The following is a 20823-nucleotide window of genomic DNA, read 5'->3' as shown; positions in this document are numbered from 1 at the left end:
TAATATTCTCCTCACACCAAGTTTCTGGTCTTAGCTGAACTTTTCAGTGAAGCAAAGTGCTTTTCCACAAGGAGTGAGAGGAAATCATCAGGCTGGTCTCGTATCTCTTAGCAGCTTGCTCACTCTGCATTGCCAGAGGCTCAGGAGGATTTCTCATGTGTCTGACATTTTGCACAGAGAATGGTGTGATTTAAATTAAAAAGGGGTGATGTGGAAAGTACAGAAATTTACATGAGCTGTTATGTATAATGTTAACATTAAAATGATTGTCTAACCAGGCAACGTAGTGGCGCTCCAATGTGTCTTGCCTTAGAGCAGTAGAATCTTACAGCACAGAAGGAGGCCATTCGGCCCAAAGTGCCTGTGTCGGCTCTTTGAAAGAGCAATCCAATTAGCCCCACTCTCCTGCTCTTTCTTTATAGCCATGCAAATTTTTCCTTTTCAAGTATAGATCCAATTCCCTTTTGAAAGTTAACATTTAATCTGCTTCTACCACCCTTTCAGGCAGTGCATTCCAGATCATAACTCGCTTCGTAAAAAAAATTCTCTTCATCTCCCCTCTGATTCTTTTGCCAATTATCTTAAATCTGTGTTCTCTGGTTTACCAACCCTCATAGAGTCATAGAGTTATACAGCACGGATAGAGGCCCTTCGGCCAGTGGAAACAGCTTCTCCTTATTTATTCTACCAAAAGTCCTCAAAATTTTGAGCACCTCTATTAAATCCCAATAGTATGCGAGTTCACGCTAACAACTTCCTCACACAATGAACTTTCTGACCTCGGTTGTGGGAAAATGTCCAAAACAGGGGGCCGGCACTACTGGACAAGGAAGGATGATAAACCCTGAGAGACAGGCACCCAAGGCTGCGCCTACGCTTCCCCAGGCATGGCTTTGAGAGCAGTTATCAAGCCTGCTCTTTCAGCTTAGGAAGTGCATGGAATGGTGAGACTTCATGAAAGAAGGTGAGAAAATAAGAAATGGTTGGGAAAAAAAATTCTGCTCACACAGCGATTACAGCTGACTATAGAATCATAGAATTTTACAGCACAGAAGGAAACCATTCGGCCCATCGTGACGATGCCAGCTCTCTGAAAGAGCTATTCACTTAGTCTCAATTCCCTGTCCCTTCTCCACACCATTTTAATTTTTACTTTTTAAAAATATTTATCCACTTCCCTTTTAAAAGCTATTATGCATCCTGCTTTTGGTAAGGAAATAGTGGCCCCTCTCCAACCACGCAGACAGCTGATCCAAACTGCTAGCAATCTTGGCATTCTGTTTGAGCCTGAGCGGAGCTTTAAACCGCGCCACCATCACCAAGACCATTTAATCGACCACTGCAATATTGCCCACCTCTGACCCTACCTCAGTCTATCCACTGCTGAAACCCCTGAAAATACCTTTTGTCATCTTTTTTTCTAGTAGTACAAGGGAGGAGTTGCATGCATTGGGGATATATGAACAATATGGTCCCAGACATCTACTGACTTTTACTATCTCTGTAGACTGCCTTTCCATGCGAGGGTGAGAATGAGGGCAAGATAAGAGAGGAGATAATCAATTCAGTCTCTACAGTGACTATAAGACCATGTATATTGTATATATTTAAAAACTATAAGGCAGATAAACAAAGAATGTGGATTTCTATAACACCATATCATGTCCCTGGTCCGTCCCAAAGTGCTTATCTTCCAATAATTATTTTGAACTAAGTCCTGTTCTCCCATCTCCCCTGTGCTCGCTGACCTACATTAGCTCGGGCCCGGTCTGGAAATGCCTTGATTTTAACATTCTCATCCTTGATTTCAAATCCCTCCATGGCCTCGCCCCTCCCTACCTCCAGCCCTACAACCCTCCGAGATCTCTGTGCTCCTCCAATTCTTGCCTCTTGCGCAGCCCCGATTTTAATTACTGCACCATTCGTGGCTATGCCTTCAGCTGCCTAGGCTCTAAGCTCTGGAATTCCCCTCCTTAAATCTCTCCACCTCTCTCTCCTCCTTTTAAGACGTGCCTTAAAACCTACGTCTTTGACCAAGCTTTTGGTCACCTGTCCTAATACCTCCTTATGTGGCCCGGTATCAAATTTTGTTTGATAACGCTCCTGTGAAGCGCCTTAGGACGTTTTACTATTTTAAAGGCGTTGTTTGTTGAAGAGCAGTCATTTGCTATCTATGTATTGGTAATATTTTGCTATTCAGTACCTGTAGAGACAGCATTAACCATACAGGATTTGAATATATTGGGAGGGCGAAATGAGCTTTTATTTTAAATAAGGTGAACTTAAAGGACATTTATATCAATTTTCAGTTTGGGGGAATCGCGCGACAGCCAGTGTTTGAATGTATCACTTTGGGTGAATCATAAATTAGGGTTGCAGTTTCTTGATGTTGCAGTAGGTGGTGCTGTTACTTATAGTGTCAGTATCTTGTAAATCAGAATTAGATGTTATTATTTAAGTGGCGTTTAGTAGGTTATAACCAGGGTCAACAAGAACATATAGATATGGATTCTACAGATTTTATGTAATCCAAATTTATTTTTTGCGGCCAATTAATACTTTTTATCCTCCTGCCCATGCCCCCCTTATATCTTCATCTATTATACATTACCTCCTAACCAAAAGGACAGGAAGATGATATGGCCCCAAGCTACCTTTCAGTGCATCTCCTAATCTGTCCACTAAAGCTGCCTTTATATTGTGCAAGACCTGTGCCACTGCAGCCAGGTTACTGAAGTACGGCTCTTGTGCAGCTGGCTGCAATGCAAAATAAACCTGCCGAGACTCACTAAGGCCGGCTGCCGGGACTCACTAAGGCCGGCTGCCGGGACTGGAGTTTTTAGCGGGTCTGCTGGGCAGCCAGCCTTGGCAGACTGTGCAAGACCTGCGTTTCAGATACCCAGGAGCATCAACATAATATAAAAGCAGCTTTGTACAAGTGTGGCCTGGGATGACCTTGCCTCTAAGATTGACCCCTCTAGAAAGAAAAATATAGGCCTTCTATTCAATTACATGTACATGATCCTGTGACACTACTTGAAGAGGAGCAGGGGAGGAAGCTCATCTCAGGGTCAAATAGGACGCCAAGGTTGCGAACAGTCTGGTTTAGCATCAGGCAGTGGCCATGGAGTGGGATGGAGTCAGTGGCCAGGAAACGGAGTTTGTGGCGGGGACTGAAGACAATTGCTTCGGTCTTCCCAGTATTTAGTTGGAGGAAAGCTTTGCTCACCCAGTACTGGATGTGACAAATCAGAGACACTGGAGGGGTCGAGAGAGATGGTTGTGAGGTTGAGCTGGGTGTCATTAGCGTACATGTGGAACCTGTCGTGTTTTCGGAAGATGTCGCCGAGGGGCAGCATGTCGATAAGAAATAGGAGGGGGCCAAGGATAGATCCTTGGGGGACTCCAGAGGTAACAGAGCGGGAAGAGAAGCCATTGCAGGTGATTCTCTGGCTACGACTGGATAGATAGGAATGGAACCAGGCGAGCGCAGCCCCACCCAGCTGGACGACGGAGGAGAGACATTGGAGGAGGACGGTGTGGTCAACCGTGTCAAAGTCTGCAGGCTGATCGAGAAGGGTGAGGATGGATAGTTTACCATAGTCACAATCACATGGGATGTCATTTATGACTTTGATAAGGGTCGTTTCAATACTTTGGCAGGGGTGGAAACCTGATTGGAGGGATTCAAATATGGAGTTGCAGGTAGGATGGGCACGGATTTGGGAGATGACAACATGTTCAAGATCTTTGGAGAGGAAAGGGAGGTTGGAGATGGGGTGATAGTTTGCAGGGACAGAGGGGTCAATGGTGTTCTTTTTTGAGGAGGGTGGTGATGATGGCAGATTTGAAGGAGAGGGGGACAGTACCTGAGGAGAGGGAACCGTTAACATTATCAGGTAACATGGGGGCCAGGAAGGGAAGTTCCTGATGTGACTGCACATCAACAACAATTCATTGGCTTTGAAGTGCTTTGTGATGTCCTGAGGGCCTGAAAAGATGCAATATAAATGCAAAGTCCTTTTTTCTTCTTTCCTGCACGAGAGCCAACTAACCAATGCTGAGCATGACAAATTTGAGAGAAACTGAGAGCTAGATTCTCTTCTCTTACCCTCCAAGTAGCCATCCTAATGCACAAAGCTCTCTCGCTGCTTTTCAGACCTATGACACGCGTTGGTCTGACTTTTTTTAATGTAAGATTTGGCCAGTAACTTGCTCAGTACTAAAACTACGATTCGTGTTTTTAAAATGCTTTTTAAAATTCTTGTCTGGTAATTTAATTTCACTTTATTACACTCACTTATGTTTGTCTGAAGCTTTTTATGGCTGTTTAACGTGCCCTGAGCAAATGAACAAATGGCCTTTATTTTGTGTGTAGAGCAAACAAATTGAGATGGAGATGATAAAACTGTTGTGAAGGAAGAATCACATTATAATTGGCCTGGAAATAAACCGTTTCTAAATAGACTGCTTCCCTTATGCAAAGAGCAATACTACATTAACTAAACTTTTTAAATTATGTCTTATAAGTAGTTCTAAGGATTACATTGCAACTCTATGAAAAATTATTTTTGTGTAGGTACATGTGTTTTGCTAGCAATATGTAACTTATGTTTGTCAGGCAATAGTTTATTAAAATGCTAATAAACCTAATTTATTTAATGAGTGACACATTCATCCTTCCTCATTCATTTATTCTCTATAGACGATTGGATAATGCTGCCATCAGAAAGGGGAGGGTGGTCACAGATTCCTGCCTGTTAAGAGATCTTTCTTACAACAGCCTTGTGAGATCCTTATGGTTTCTCCTGCATTGTAAAGAAGGACTTGTTTAGCACCTAGTGTACCAACACTGGTTCCTTTAGCCAGAACCCCTACAGTATCATATCTTTGTTTCCATGGACATTGCTGTGTCCTTTCTGCTTCAGTCAGTTGAGGCATTCAAAATGCTTGAGGCTCAGTCTGATGTCGAAGATATTTTTAGGCCCTCAGAGTTAGAGGATGAAGGGGTTCACTTGAATGGCAGTTTTTGTTCACCACCTGAGTTGTACGTCTTTTGGCTGGTTCAGTACCCAGGACTCATCCCCCTAATAAAAACAGAAAATACACAGCAGGTCAGTCAATATCTGTAAAGAGAAAAGACAGGTTAATATTTCGGGTGTGACCCATCTCCAGAACTGAAAACCTAAAAGCAAGCGAGCATTTTAGTAAGGTTGGAAAAAATAGCGAGAGAATAAAGGGCGGGTAAGAAACAGCAGACAAAGGGTACACACCCCAAAAGTTAAACCATGTTTTCTTTTTTCAGGTGCTGACTGACTCGCTTGGTATTTCTAGCATTTTCTGTGTTTATTTTGGATTTCCATAATTTGCAGTTTTTTTTCCTATATTTGTATTCCAGTTTCTGCCAACTCTGTTGCTGTTCAAGACTCCACCCTGGACTCCCCAGAACCCTTCTTCCTTGGGGTTTCTCAGATTTCCATTCAAACGCTTCTGTGGAATTCCACAGACTTGGCGTTGGAGAATTGAGAGTGACTTAGCCTCAGCCCGGTTGCGTGTTGTGGATTCCTCTGTGATAACCATTCAGATGAAGTGTGGGCAGCTCGCCAGTCCAAGGGAGGAGCTTTTTGCTCCTGAGGACGTCAGACAAATCACGGACATTTATTCATGGTGGTAGGGGGGAGCGGTGTGGAGGGAGTGTACTCTCAAGGCTTATTACAGACGCAAGTGGCTGCTTATAAGGGCATAATGGATGAAGTTCTGTGAGCAAAATGGCTCAGATCTTGTTTGTAACAAATAGTTACATTGGGCTCGATGTTAGCAGGGCTGCGGGTTCGCGGCAGGAGGGTTATTGGGCACGTGGGTAACGCGCCCGGTGAAATTAGTCAGCCCCCCGCGCGATCGCAGCCCATTTGGATCCACTTACCTTGTCTTCCGGGTTCCCCGCTGCTGATCTGCACGTCGGGCGGGCTGCGCATGCGCAGTAAGCTCTGTCAGCTGGAGGAGCTCTATTTAAAGGGGCAGTCCTCCACTGACAGATGCTGCAACAAATAGAAAAAATTACAGCATGGAGCAGCCCAGGGGGAAGGCTGCTCCCAGTTTAATGATGCCTCACTCCAGGTATCATTAGATGGGGTGAGGAGTAGGGGGAGGACAGAGATCTCCCCCCCCCCCCCCCCCCCCCCCCCCGGCGGGTGGGAGGAAGCGGCCTGCCTCTGCCATCAGGAAGGCCTGGCTTGAGGTGGCAGATGAGGTCACCAGCACCACCAACATATCGCCCACCTGCATACAGTGCAGGAGGCGCTCCAATGACCTCAGTAGGTCAGCCAAAGTGAGTACACTTACTCATTCCCCTACACTCCATCTGCCACATCACCGCCCCCACCCCACATCTCCTTCTGCACTGCCAACACTACTCTGTCACATCACCCCTCATACCCACTCAAACCTCATCCTCATCTTACCTGCACTTACTCACCTCACCAGTACTCATCCCGCCACTACCACTCAACCCAATCCTCATACAATCTCATGGCTCTATCTCATACTCACCCTCTCGTGCATCTCTTTCACAGTCAGCCTCACTCAACCTGCCACTACCTGTGCTGCAGCCACAGGGCATGCATCACATATGCATAGAAGGAAGCGTAAGGCAAACGTGTTGTGAGCATGAAGGGGATGCACAAGGGTGTTTGAGGGTTTGTCATGGTTTTTACTTGTATTGAATTTCTGACCAACTCACATTACATATTATATTGACACCACTACTGCCACGTCTTTGTGAATCTTGTCTGGTTTGTGCAATAATGCCCTTTCCTGAGGATCACCATGAAGACCCAGAACTGATGCCACCCATTGTGTCACTGCAGAGTGGGTGGAGGTGTATTTGAAGGGCTCTTTTGTGCAGACGACTGAGAGACGTCGGCGATGTCCCCGGTGGCACCCTGGAAGGATGCGGAGGAGAAGTTGTTGAGGGCAGTGGTGACTTTGACAGCGACAGGTAAGAAGATGGTGCTCGGGCCAACCGGGAGCAGCTCGGCATGAAGGAGGCTGCAGATGTCCACGACTACATGTCGAGTGACTCTGAGCCTCCGTGTGCACTGCTGCTCAGAGAGGTCCTGGAAGCTGAGCCTCGGTCTGTGGACCCTGTGGCGAGGGTAGTGCCCTCTGCGACGCATCTCTCTCTGCGGTTGCCCTCCCTGCTGCTGTACAGGTGGATGTGTCACAGCACTCTGTTGTGGAGCTCCACGTGTCAGAGGTGGACTGCGTGGACGGCAAGGCTGGTGATGCTGTTCGCCCTCCGAGGAGGTCATGACTGCAGCTACGGCGGCCCCCATCCGGGAGATGTGCATCTGAGGGGGTCTGCAAGGTAGGTAAGTGTGTCCTCACACCGGGGTTGCGGTTCCAGGTCGGTGAATTTTCTTGTCAGGAGGAGGGTGGTGGAGGCCAAACTTTGTCCAATGTGACGGAGTGGCCACCTGTCGAATGCACCTTTGCAGCTGCCACAGACTGCTGGCTGCAACACCTCCATTTGAACTGGGAGTGTTTCCCCCAGTATGGGCAACAGTCTCAGTTCAGTGTAAAATCCCACCCCTCCTAACAAAACAGCTCAATCAGGTCTGTAAACGACCTGAACGAGCAACCTAAATACTTTCAAGTGGCTTCCCGCTGGCTTTAATTGCCTGCGGGATTCCCACCTGCGGGGGCTGCGTGCGCACGCCGGCGCGTCAGTGGGGAACCCGGAAGTGGGCGGGTTGGAGCCGGGCTCCGGTCCCGCTCCGGGATTCCCCGATTTTCGGAGCCCCCCCAGCCAGGAACGCACCCGATAGCGGGTGCTAAAATGATACCCATTGTGTGCATGTTGTGCAGACCAAAAACCTATAACAATTTGCAACAGTAACATAAGCCTGTTACGTGGTTGTATACTAGGGTGTAATAATCTTCCATTTTGACTTTAAAGTGTTTTGGCCTATAGTTGAAGCACTTCGTTCGCCATTTGGCTTTAATTGCCTCCTGCATTATCTTGTAATCAATTTTTATCACAATGCATTAAAGCCATATGATATTGAACCTGTTCTATGGCCTTTTGAATAATTCCCACCCCCCAGCACTATTGAACAAGATATTTTTCATTGGGGAAACTTGTTCTTTTCAGTAACGTGAGAACAAAATCACGTGTTTTGGTTGTCAGTTATGAAAAGGAAACCTAGTCCTCAAAAGAACTGAAATACAATTTCTGTATTTTTATCATAATTGCAGATAAAGCTGATTATAACTAATTGCATACTGATCTACTTTGGCAATGAATTTAACACTTTTTTCCAAATAATAGATTTTCTTGGTCTTGTCTTTTCTCATTAAATAATCTGTGGCTTAGAATTTAAAAATTAGAGTAATAATTTGATACATTAATCTTTGGAGTCAGTAATTTTATATCACTCTTCACACAGTCTTTTGGTTTGCAAATGAATAGTACTTTAATTCTGGAAAATGTATTTAAAAAGCATTAGCCATTACGTGATAATTAAGAAAGATGAGTACAAAGGAAATAACACATGGAACATTTCTTTAATGAACTGAAAAATGTTAATCTTGTCCTGTTTAGTGATGAGGTGCAGAATTGCAGCTAAAGCCCTTGGAGAATTGAAGCAAATGAATTTAGTAGTGGATGTAATTAAGACACATTGTGAAGCATCGAGAATAAGAATATTATCTATCTTTTTCATCAAAAGCTGATTATTAAATGTCAAAAGAAAATAATCTGATTATAGACTGCATGAAACAGTCCTAAGATGAATTTGTCTGTGCTAAAATAAAGCCTTACTAAGGCCACATAAAAAGTTATTCTACATTTCTCAATTGAAAACCCCTACAATAGAAATTTTCATTTATGTTTTGAAAAGTTGTGTTTGGGTTCCATAGAGGTGAGAACCATGTACATGTAGTTGTATCATTACCTATAATTGGGGGTGCCAAATTGGTATTTCAGACCTGTGTGTTTTTCAGTGAATCTTAAAAGGATTCCTCCTCTATCTGCATACGTGTCTCTCCTATCTAGACTGATAGATTGGAACAGTAGTTGATGTCTCTGTGCAAGGATTTGAATTTGAGATGGGCAGAGTGGCAGGTCTGGGCAAAACCAGCACTCGGGTATCTTAATCAACACACTGCTCAGAGCCTAACGGTGTTGTCAAGATGTAGATGGTCCACTTGTTTAACATGTACGCATAAGCCTAAATTTCCCAAGTACTTGCCAACAACGAGGAGCTTTGTCCACCGCCAAGATATAAAATCGTGAGCACACTTCCCATGATTTTCCAATATGTGCTGACGGTGAGTGAGGAGTCGTGCCCCTGACAAACTTAGAAAATTACCCTCATAGTGTCAACTTATGGCAGAGTCATACAGGCACCCCTCCTCAATCTTTTGTGCTGGTGATATTCCAGTTTGTTTTCTACTCTTAAGAGTTTTGAACCGAAAGAAAAAGCACAATGAAATTATGTAATCCCTTGGAGTGACGGTGCATTAAAAAATGTGTTGCCAATCCTTTGTACCCTGAAAATGTTTGAGAATGCCTTGTATGTATATTATCAAAAGTAACAGAATTTCCAAATCTTAGGCTTTAATTGCAAGGCTCGGAAATAAATTGTTCATCCTGCACATTTACAAAGAATTAGGCTGTTATCAAAATGGAGACGATCACAGGACACTACCTCATTAATAATTTTTTTGCAATACTTTTCAGCCAACCATGTGATCTACCCTGTCTGACTCCCTCCTCACTTCATTTTCTCCCATTGTCCACACAGGTGTATCTGCTTTTCCAAATAAAAATGGTAATTTTGAAGGCTTATTCTTCAGAATCACTTTGAAGTCTGTTTGTGGCCAAATCCCAACCATTTTACTCTTACAACATTATTCTCCAGAGCTCTCGCCCAAATCTTTAAGGCTTCAGTTGGCAGCCATAGTGACCCACCAGCCTCCTATGGAGGGACAGGCTGGTGGACAGCATCCACTGGTATGAAGACTTATGAAAGCTGCTTGGGAACACAAGCCCTTGGTACCAGCTGAAATCTTATCTTTCACAGACTGACATATGCTCCCTTTTGAACAGATGGCTTCATGTGACCTCAGGTTTCTTGCACTAAAAACTGTCACTTTGCACTCATTTCTGCATGCTGAGTAAATGAGTTTCACTCTCTAGTGGGGGATCCAATAACATATTGCATTTGGAACTTGGAAAGGGCCGTTTTAGGACCTCGTCCAAAATGCTTGCCCAAAATAATTTCTCAAATTATAATGTCTGCAGAAATGGTGTGTAGATTTTCCCTGCCCCACATTTTGCTCAAATTGAAAAGATTCCACAATGCTAATGCTTTTAGAGCCTCCCATTCAATACAGATAAAACCAAGGATGTAGACCATCCCAGGCACCCACTTGTTTATTTTAAAAATACAACTTTAGGTAACCTACTTGATATAGAGGCTGAACTTCGTAAGAACAATAGAAAAACCTGAACAGCAGTTTCACTCTGAAAGTAGTCTTTATTGTTAGTTTATTATGAATCATCTATAAAGAGTAATTTTACTACTGACTAATTTGCATATATGATTTATTTAAAGCTGCCTAAAACATTCATTGCAGTACTCCATTGTCATGAAATGTATTGTCCTGTCTGCAAGTAAAAGAAAATAATTTGTTTATAAAGCACCTCATCATATCCTCAGGACATCTCATAGTGCTTCACATTTAATCAATTACTTCAAGTGCAGTCACTGCTGTAGATAGATGTGGCAGTGAATTTACACACAGCAAGATCCCACAAACATGACCATTCAGTTCATTTTTGGCGGTGTTGGTTGAGGGACAAATACTGGACAGGGCACAGGGAGGACTCCCTGCTCCTCTTCAATAGCAACCAAAGAATCATCTTGTTTCATATCAATTACCTATTTTGTTTTATAATTGGAGCCTCATTTTGCCAACACGAGCGTCATTATTTTGGGACCTTTTGCATCTCGCTAAACAGGGCAGCCGGGGCCTCGGTTTAACATCTAATCCTAATGATGCACCTCCGACTATGCAGCACTCACTCAGTACTGCACTGAAGTATTAGCCTAGATTATTTGCTCAATCATAGTGGGGCTTGAACCCACAACCTTCTGATTCAGATGAGAGCGCTACCAACTGAGCCACATTGACATACCTTGATACTTTCTCACTATCGTCCTCCTCCTCTATTGTTTTTTGATATAACAAGTGAACTTTTACTTCTCCTAGTTTATATTTACTGCATTTCTACACGACATGCATATTTTCTCCACATTTATTCTTCATTTTTTGTTCCTTTTTGGTTGTCTCTATGGTTCATTATATCATTAGTCTCTTGCAGAAAGTCAGAGTTTTCGCAATGAATTAATTTTATCAAAATATGGCAATGACGCTATTATCCCTGCTGTTGGAAAGTAACTCCTGCAGCCGATCTTTGTGAACAGTTGTGCAGAGAATTGGACCCAAAAATTTTTGCGAGTCGGTGGCTTTCTATTAAATTCTCTCTATTTTAAATGTCACTTATTTTTTATATATTTCTTTTTTTAGGTTCTGATTTTATTAAAACCTCGACAGGAAAAGAAGGGGTGAATGCAACGATCCCGGTTGCCCTAGTGATGGTACGGGCCATAAGAGACTATTGGGGGAAGACCGGTTGCAAGGTACACCAATATTTGGAAAATATTTTGAAATATAATTTCTAATATGATTTGTTCAGCATTGTCCCATGTACCCTTCAGAAAAATGATTTGTTTGCCTAAAAATGAAGGTCACGTCTACTGCCACCACTATGGCGGCAGTAATACATTCTTATTTTGTCACTGACGGGATGTGGGAGGATAATACTCATCCAATCCTTTGTCTCAAATGTGTAATTTGATCCAGTCTGCTGCAGAGTAATTCAAGTTCTCTGGATTGTGTCATTTGATCCAGTCATTGTCAGGCAGGCTACAGAGTTCAGAGAACACACAGTGCTGATACTACTGATTTCAGAGAACAGACAGCGCTAATGCTTCCAAGTTCAGAAAATGCACAGCGCTGACACTACCGAGTTCAGAGAGCGCAGTGAGGGCAATTGGTGACCTACAATGCACATGTGGGGCCCAACACGCATGCGCATCGTCAATGTAGTCCCTGGCGCTAGTCACAGCGAAAAATGAAAGCACATTGTAATGAACAGGAGCAATGAAGATTTGCAATTTCATAAGAAACACAAATGTGAATGATTTACTTGGATTGAAAGAATGGATTGGATTCTTTAAATGAGAATATTCAGAGCTGCTGTGAAAGAGACACAAAAATCAAGTTTTCTATTCCGGTTTAATTGAAAGATCAAGGACCCCTTTTGAATGGGGTTGTGTCATGAGCCTATCCACTTCTAAGTCGTATGGACAAAAAAAATGTAAAGTTACAGGATGAAAGTGCAGTTCTAGCAAAGATTCAATGATGGTATTACAGAGTCATAGAACAGCACTGGAGTCAAATCTGTATGCAATTAATAATGTAATTGCTTGCTTGGAGCTTGTATCCTTGACTCAAAACAGACTGTAGCAGAGTGCACTTAGCGTAAAACTGTACATGCTCTATGCTTAGCACAGCATTCACCAGAAAACGTCAATGTTGTAGCCCCATAATGTGGCATAATCCACTCTGACTGAACCAGTGAATTGTTTTATGCACAAAGATAAGTGATCACCTTTCCACTAACCCTCAGCACTGTTAGTTTAACAAGACTAATAACTCTTGAATGTTTCACTGTGTAACTTTTCGTACATATCACTTGTCTAAAGACTCTGTGTTTACGCTTAAGACTCTGGGTCTCAAGATGTTAATGTAGCAATATTTTTGAATGCCATTTTACTTTTAAAAAGACACTTCCTATTTTTTCCCCTTTATCACGGATGCTATTGCAAGCATATTTAATCGTTAAAAGCACATATATCACTTTGCAGAACTCTTTTGGTTTCCTTCTGTTTGTACAAACAAGTTTCTAACATTAATTTAGTAGGTGTCGGGATAACATTAACAGCAACTGAAAAGTCAGCTTGTTTCATTTTGAGTGCAAGTAGCTCTAACCAGAGGAGTGTACGGTGCTTGTCCTGTGCATTAGAATTGGGTCCCCTAGCTCTATATTACTGATGAACATTTAGGTGTCCTGTGCAGTATTGTATTGGAGCATTTGAAAATTAACTCTTTGTGTGATTAGGATCAGTTGTAATTATTTTTAGAAATAATTGTCAGTAATGAATCCAACCCGTGCTATTTTGTTAGTCAAATGGTCTGCATGCTAATGATGCATACTTTCTACATCCATATGAATTTTAAGTTTAAATTGTAATAGCAAGTGTATTCTCCCTGGTAAAACTTAGATACTTAATTGATTAATTGTTCATTTACACATGGTATTAGCACTGCCATTTTAAATTTCTGCAGACTGTGGGAACTGCAACAGTGCATTCAGACTGCCTGCACCCTGGCCCAGTTTCCCAGACAGAAAGTTATAGACCAATGCAGCAGGTTCATTGCCATCTGCCTGTCTTGGAGACAGGCTGGAAGGAGCTGGAATCAGCTAAGATAGATTTTCAACTTTATTAAGTCAGCCAGTCATTTAGAAATTGCTTCAAAATAGATGTTGATATTTTTTGTATCAGCCCTAGATATGATGGTGTTGGAGTGGCTGGATCCTGAGAAGATGATGTATTGTTCAACACACTACTTGCACATTACAAGAAACTAGGCACAGTAAATGCATAGTGATACCTCGTTGCAAAATCCGAGAATGGTGATTCAGTCTTCAGTATTTCGAATGATCTATAATTTTTTAGTACCTACTAGTATCTTGATGTTCACAAAGAAGGTTCTTACTTTTGAACAAGTGGAATTTTCCTTTCACCTGCCTAAACCTGTTTTTAAGTTTGAACAAACTGCATTCCACTTGGCATTGCCCAATGTCCATAGCTTGAACAAAACTTCACATCTGTTGTATTCAGACAGTTGGATGCAATTCAGCAAGATGTTTTTGTTAATTGATTCACAACACCCAAGACTTGGTGTCTTGCTGACAGCTTCATCACAGCTGACCAGGTAAAGAGTTAAATGAATACTGACCAGGGGTTATCTTGTAAGACAATTGACAAGGTAAGAGAGTTAAGTGAAAGCTGCCCAGTGGGTATCGTGTGGGAGGAAACTTTTAATTACAGCAAATAGAAGTTGACAATTTAAAATGATGCGTTTTGAGAGAATGCCTATTAGGGTTGCAAACACTCCAGGATTGTCCTGGAGTCTCGAGGAATTAAGGATTAATTTCTAGGACACTGCTACGAGCAACCCAGGAGAAAAATCATAGAGACATTTTTTAAAAATCGTTTGTGATTTTATTCATTGAAAACTTACTAGTTTTTAAAATATTGGAGACGGGATAAAAGGGCTGTTTGAATGATAGTGAAGCATCATCCAATCGGGTGATTAAGAGCCTGTTCACTTTCCAATTAGCACTGCAAGGATGGACATGTTGGGTGACCAATGGCATGAGCTTGGGGACAGGGCATGAGATCATGTGACGATACCTTCAGGAACACATCCAACCAGAGTTGGCAACCCTAGTGCCTATACACCTGATCTAAAAGTTCTGATGTAGCTCCATAAGCATTGTATTCTGTTTTGCAGGTTGGGTTTAAGCCAGCAGGTGGTATTCGCACTGCGAAGGATGCACTGACCTGGCTGTCACTGATCAAAGAAGAGCTGGGCAATAACTGGTTAAAGCCAGAATTGTTCCGACTAGGTGCTAGCACTTTGCTGACTGACATTGAAAGACAGGTTAGCATTCTGACAGCAAACTTTTTTGTGTTTCTTTTAAAAATTCTATTCATACTAGTTTTTGTAATTTCTTCTAACTGCTGAGATTTTTTTTTAAAGCTGAGTCAAGATGATTATGTGTTTTAAATATACTGAATTCTATTTAATTCTTCATCAGATCTATCATCAAGTGACAGGAAGGTATGCAGCAGCTCATGATTTGCCAATGGCTTAAAAGAGCACGTGTTACTGCCAGCCCAGGAAATGGTCCCGGATTTTAATTCCCTGCATCATACCTTTTTTCCCCTCCATCTCTGCATATGTTACTTTGGCTGGAGGTTTGAAAATGTATTTTTTGTTTTGTTCCAATTAAAAAGAATCAATTTTGCCATTTTTCACATCAATTTTAATATATTGCTACATTCTGATTAGATCCAACTGGGTTGTTAAAATGTAAATGTTTTAAATACAATTTGATCTGCGTCTGTGAGGTTTAAGAAATTTTCAATTTTTCATTGTTTGTTATTTTATACTAAAAGGGGTAGAGTTTCCGCTACATTGCACTGGTTTTATCAGAGCAATCCGCCCGATCCAGGGTAAAAGATGGTAAAAAAATTGCGGAAAATCATGCGCAATTTGCGTCAGGCGTTAACTGAGTTTCCGCGAACTTTTGTGCTGGTTCAAAAAGCACTGCGCCCGAATCTGGCCCCGCCCACAAAACTGGCCACGCCCCTGATCAAAATAATGAGGATGGGGCGTTTCCATCGATATCGCCCGTTTGTGGCCGCTCGAGAAGGGTCTTCAAATTAAGCTCGTTTTCTTGGGTGCACAGGCACTAATAGACACGTTTTAAACGTATTTACATCTTAAAAAATATTTAATTTACTAAGAAACTGACTAGTGTACACCAATTAAAGTAGTAAGTGGTTCAGTATAGACCGGACACACTTATTAAAAATGTTTATTTTTTGCGATAAACCCATTTTCAGCTAAATTAAAATAACGGCACCACATCAATTAATATTTTTTATTGCAGAGAAAGAAAACTGATTATGTCCTGTTACGCTGCCGGATTGTGCCAGTTCATGGAGGATTTTACGTTTGTGATTACGTTAATGCATTTTAGCGGAAACTTGAACTGTAACCTAACCAGCGCAATTTGCGCCCACTTACCGATTGTGCCCAAAGCGGAAACTCTACCCCAAAGTATTTAATCCTAGGTTCTGCAATAATTTTCAGTTCTAAGAATATACACTGAATATCAGGTTAACATACGCAACAAACAATGATAAATGTTGATATAAATTTTATTCGAAGCTTAATAAAAATGAAAAATGTAGATATTTCAACGATCAGCTTTTTTCCTAAACTTCATTCATTTCTCACTTTATTTTTAATCTCAAATGTTAAGCTGTGGCATTTCGGTAGTGTCAAACATGCACTTTATTTGAACCAGGCCGTTCAAACCCAAATAAGAGAATTTTGCCAAGATTTGTATGGTACCTTTTTAATTTAAAAAAAGTCTTTGTGGATGTTTGGACAATATTAGTGAAAGAATAATTTGCTATCGCAGCACCAGTGGACTGATGAGGTTTTACACCCTCTTGGAAATAACTGATGGCGAATGACCAGCTCAACACCTCCTTGAGCTTGTCAACTCAATGGACCTCTGTTTCCATGGCAATTCTTTCCTCTGTGCTGCGAGAGATGGTTAGGAGGCCATGCCCTGCCAGCTCCCAGTTTGAAGTTCAAGGGCAGTTGGTAACCAACTTCATTAGGGAATTAACAAGGAACGTTGCATAAGACCCCCTTTTGATCACGGGCATAACACGTTCAGTGCAAAAGTAGCCTGGAGTTTGTTTGGCAGCTCCAGAATGCTCTTCCCCAAGAGTTGATCCACAGTTTCAGTTCTCACAAAGGCCTGCTTCTTTGACCTTTTGGGGGATTTGCTCTTGCAACGTACTTTTGTCACAAGGAGAGTTTGGCAAGGCATAAGCCAGCAGCTGTCTGACAGCCAATGTATGGAGTCCACCGACCCAGCTCAGAGCACTGTGTGCTGCTCCTGCACACCACACAGCTGTGGCCATCAAGTTCACCAGAAGTCTGAAAAGGCACTTCCTCACAGTAAGAAATCCTGTACTCTAGACAAGGAATCCAAATGAGGTTACATGAAGATAAACCCACAATATGCATTGGGCAGAAATTTCCAGCTTATCCCAGATTTTATCTATTGTTAAAGGAACTACTTCAGCAGCAGGCTAGGTTTTGACACATGAGGATGTTGCAGTTTGAGCTTTCAGTAGCACCCTCCACTTGTGAACAGTTTAACAACGCGTTCCAAAAACAAACTGCTTCCTCTATGAAGGGAAAACTGCATCTTTTGCTATCTGTTGTATTGAGACAGCATCGTCTGGGTCTAGCATTTAACCCCAATCATAAATTGTTTGCCGGTGAATATGAAGGGTGCTCACTGCCTCCTGTCAATTCAAATGATAGAAAATTGTACATCATTGGACCACTTAGTACAGGCTAAACTACTGAATGTGTTTATATTTGCAACTCAATTATGATTCCTAGAAGCAAAACTAGATACTACAAGGTGCAATCCACGATTTATACTACGTACAAACTGTTGACTTTAAAACAGTCCGCAGTTCTTCCAGCTTCTCTCGGCAAACTCGAGAAGACACGGGGTAATTTTGGACTTGCTGCGCGGGCATTGCGGATTAGCCGCCCATTACAGAAACTGCTCAATATTCCTTTGCATTGATATCGATGTCTCTGGTACAGAAGCACTGCTCGCAGAACTCCGTCCTTCTCCACTTGTAGCTTTACAACGAGCAGGTACTGCAGGATATTTTCTCTTTCAAGTTAAAGCAATTTCTTTGGGGTCATACAAATAAAACGTCAACAGTCCAGAGATCTTAGTCAACGATGGTATAATGACCTGCGTCTGTTGCATTTCCTCTTGTTTTAAAAACAATTTGATCTGCATCTGTGAGGTTTAAGAAATTCACAATTTTTCATTGTTGGTTAGTTAACTTATATTAAAAGCAGCACAGTTTCCGCTAGATTGCACTGATTTTATCAGCGCAATCCGCCTGCTTATTTTAACGCCCGATGATGATCGGAAATCACATTTTTCATCTGGCTTATCGCATCTGGAGGGACGCAAAAGAGCAGATCCTGTTTGATCAAACAGCATGCTCCAGCTGCAAGTCGGGCAAAGTGTCTCGAAGAGGTCATTTTAGTTTCCAATAAAGTGCCTGCAGTCCCTTTTAGAAGTGTGTTACCACCGCTTTTAAAATGGCATACAAGATATACACACACTTGATTGAATGAAAATTCTATTTTGCAAAGACATCCTGCCCAAACAGGCCCCTGGCAGACTGCAGACAAAGCTAGTGGAGATGCCTGCAATAGAAAGTGGCTTTATGGTGATTGATGCTCTGTAGGGATGAGTAACAAAACCTCAAGGCTATCCGTGAGATAGGTGCAAGGAACAGATCCAATTTTCATGGCTCATGCAGACCCAATGTATAGATCACAATAGACTCTATAGTTGCTGTAGTCAGTTTAATATCTCATCTGAGGATGGCACCTACAAAAATGCAGTACTCCCTCGGTACTGCACTGGAAAATGGACCTGGATTATGTGCCCAAGTTCTGGAGTGGGTTTGAATCCACATCCTTCTAAGCAGGTGAGAGCACTGTCAACTTTGTCAAATTGACATCAACCATTTAGCAAGTAGTTACATAATTATATTATGAAATCCTGTTAATTTCAAATCATTCTTAATTTTAACGTAATCAAAAAGTAGTTAGCTCAATTAACAGGAAAAACTAGTAACGCAAGAGACTTATCTACCATTGGTATATCACAGGTCACAAAAATAGCTGTTAATAACTAGACTTGGTGGACTCCTGATATGGTTTTAATTAACAATTTTAGACAAGACTGCTGATGCTGTATTCTGATAGCAGGTTCAGGTCAAAAGTCGAGTTTATCCAAATCACATAGTTCACTGAGCCTGGTAGGTGAGACCAAAGCTATTTGTAATAGAGGCTATTGGCTGTGAGGAAAACGTGTGAATTCAATTCTAAGATAAAAGTGGTAACCTTATGAGATAAACCTTAACAATAGAAGATGCTGTACTAGTGAAATCTCTCACTCTCCACCCGCACAAAAAGAATACATGGGGAGGATTATCTGGCTCTGAATCAAAAGTGGAAGTGCTAAAGTGCTAGCTGAACTATTCTTGGCTCCGGTGTTTTTGATGTGCTATTTGGTTTCCTGGAGTGACCAAATATTGTGCATTCACTTGGTTCCTAGATGTGCTTTCTATCCCGTCAAGCAAGCATCTAGAATTATTGCAAGGAATGGCTGTGGTTGTATATCATCCCTGAGTCTACCATACAGAAGTTTCTGCAGATGCTGCATAGCTCTTGCTCGTTCTGGGGTGGGTAGGTGGGGTGAGGGAAAAGGGGGATGCTTGAACAGGCACTTCATTAAACATTTAGCTGAAATGGCTTCCTGACAGTATGGTGTACTACACCACAGCATAGAGGCAGTCATTCATTTAAGAGTCCTGAAGCAAGCTCTTGCTGTGCTGTATTGCTGGTGTGAATAAAGCCATCTGCTTTTAAAATTTCCACAACACATCCTGGTGACAGGTAAGCTTATCCTTCGTACTAGTTCGAGCCTGACTCTTGTGAGCCTGATGACCTGAGAGGGTTCCATATAATAAGGTGAGAAAATAGGAGTGAAAGTGAGATGGATGTACTGTAGCCGTCATAAAGTCATCTCAAGAAGCAGCTGAGCAACTCCGTAAACTTGCGCTCATCCAAAACTCTACTGCCCACATCCTAACTCGCGCCAAGTCCTGTTCACCCATCACCCCTGTGCTTGGTGACCTACATTGGCTTCCGGTCCGGCAATGCCTCGATTTTAAAATTCTGTAACCTCTAGTCCTAGATCTCTGCACTCCTCCAAGTCTGACTTGTGCATCCCCGATTTCTATTGCTCCACCATTGGCGGCCGTGCCTTCAGATATCTAGGCCCTAGGTTCTGGAATTGCCTCCCTAAACCTCTCCACTTCTCTACCTTTCCTCCTTTAAGTCGCTCCTTAAAACTTACCTCTTTGACCAAGCTTTTGGTTACCTGTCCTAATACCTTTTTGTGTGGCTCGGTGTCAAATTGTGTCTGACACTGCTCCAGTGAAATGCCTTGGGATGTTTTTAGTATGTTAAAGGCACTATATAAGTGCAAGTTGTTGTAGTTGTTTGAGCAGTGGCCATGTTTCCCCCAGTCTGCATATAAAATGGCAAACGGCAGGAGTCAGAGTGGAGGCAGAAAAAGCAGGGCAGAAAGCAAAAGCAATTAACAGCCTACATGACTGATACTCCCCAATAGAATACTAATATAAAGAAGCTTCACAATGTCTTAGCCTCATTAATCTTTATCCGTTAGAAGTTCAAGGGTTACCACAGGAGGCCCTTCGTCTCCTACTATCCCTGGTTGTGTAATTTCTGGTGCTGGCGTTCAATCTCAGTCTTTTTATTGCGGAATTCAAAATGGCGTACAATGCCCATTTAAAGTGCCAAAATAGTAATGTGCAAATTATCTGTGATGGGCATAATCTCATGGGTTCAATGATGCAGGCTGTCATATAATGTGCACTTTATTTGTCATAGATTCATAGAAATTACAACACAGAAGCAGGCCATTCAGCCCATCATGCCTGTGCCAGAGCTAGCTCTTCAAATGGAACTGCTTATTCTAGTATTAATTCTGAATTAATGTCCTCTCATTACCAATTCGCCAACCAGTAGAAACAATCTTTCACAAGTTATCCTCTTAAAATCATTCATAATTTTGAAATCCTCTCATAGATTACCCCCTTAATCTTCTCTATTCCAGTGAAAATGACACCATTTTTTAAGTCTTTCTCCATGACTAACCTCTCGTTCCTGGTGTATCAT

The 20823-nt window shown here is 42.1% G+C and overlaps 2 protein-coding genes across 3 annotated transcripts in view; both read left to right on the top strand.

Moving 5' to 3' along the window:
* The window catches only part of dera (deoxyribose-phosphate aldolase (putative)), a 37061-nt gene extending 20871 nt beyond the window's left edge, over window positions 1-16190 (top strand). For both annotated transcript variants that reach the window (XM_068004755.1, XM_068004756.1), the window contains 3 exons: window positions 11596-11708; window positions 14713-14862; window positions 15020-16190. In XM_068004755.1, the coding sequence (XP_067860856.1) occupies window positions 11596-11708; window positions 14713-14862; window positions 15020-15076 (320 nt within the window). In that variant the 3' untranslated portion in view covers window positions 15077-16190. The remainder of the gene's footprint in view (window positions 1-11595; window positions 11709-14712; window positions 14863-15019) is intronic.
* The window catches only part of LOC137341568 (microsomal glutathione S-transferase 1-like), a 248054-nt gene that overhangs the window by 153256 nt on the left and 73975 nt on the right, over window positions 1-20823 (top strand). The gene's annotated exons all lie outside the window — the stretch shown is intronic.

Source organism: Heptranchias perlo, chromosome 24, assembly GCF_035084215.1.
Source record: "Heptranchias perlo isolate sHepPer1 chromosome 24, sHepPer1.hap1, whole genome shotgun sequence".
NCBI classification, from domain to species: Eukaryota; Metazoa; Chordata; class Chondrichthyes; order Hexanchiformes; family Hexanchidae; genus Heptranchias; species Heptranchias perlo.
This window is presented reverse-complemented; position numbering and strand designations above follow the sequence as displayed.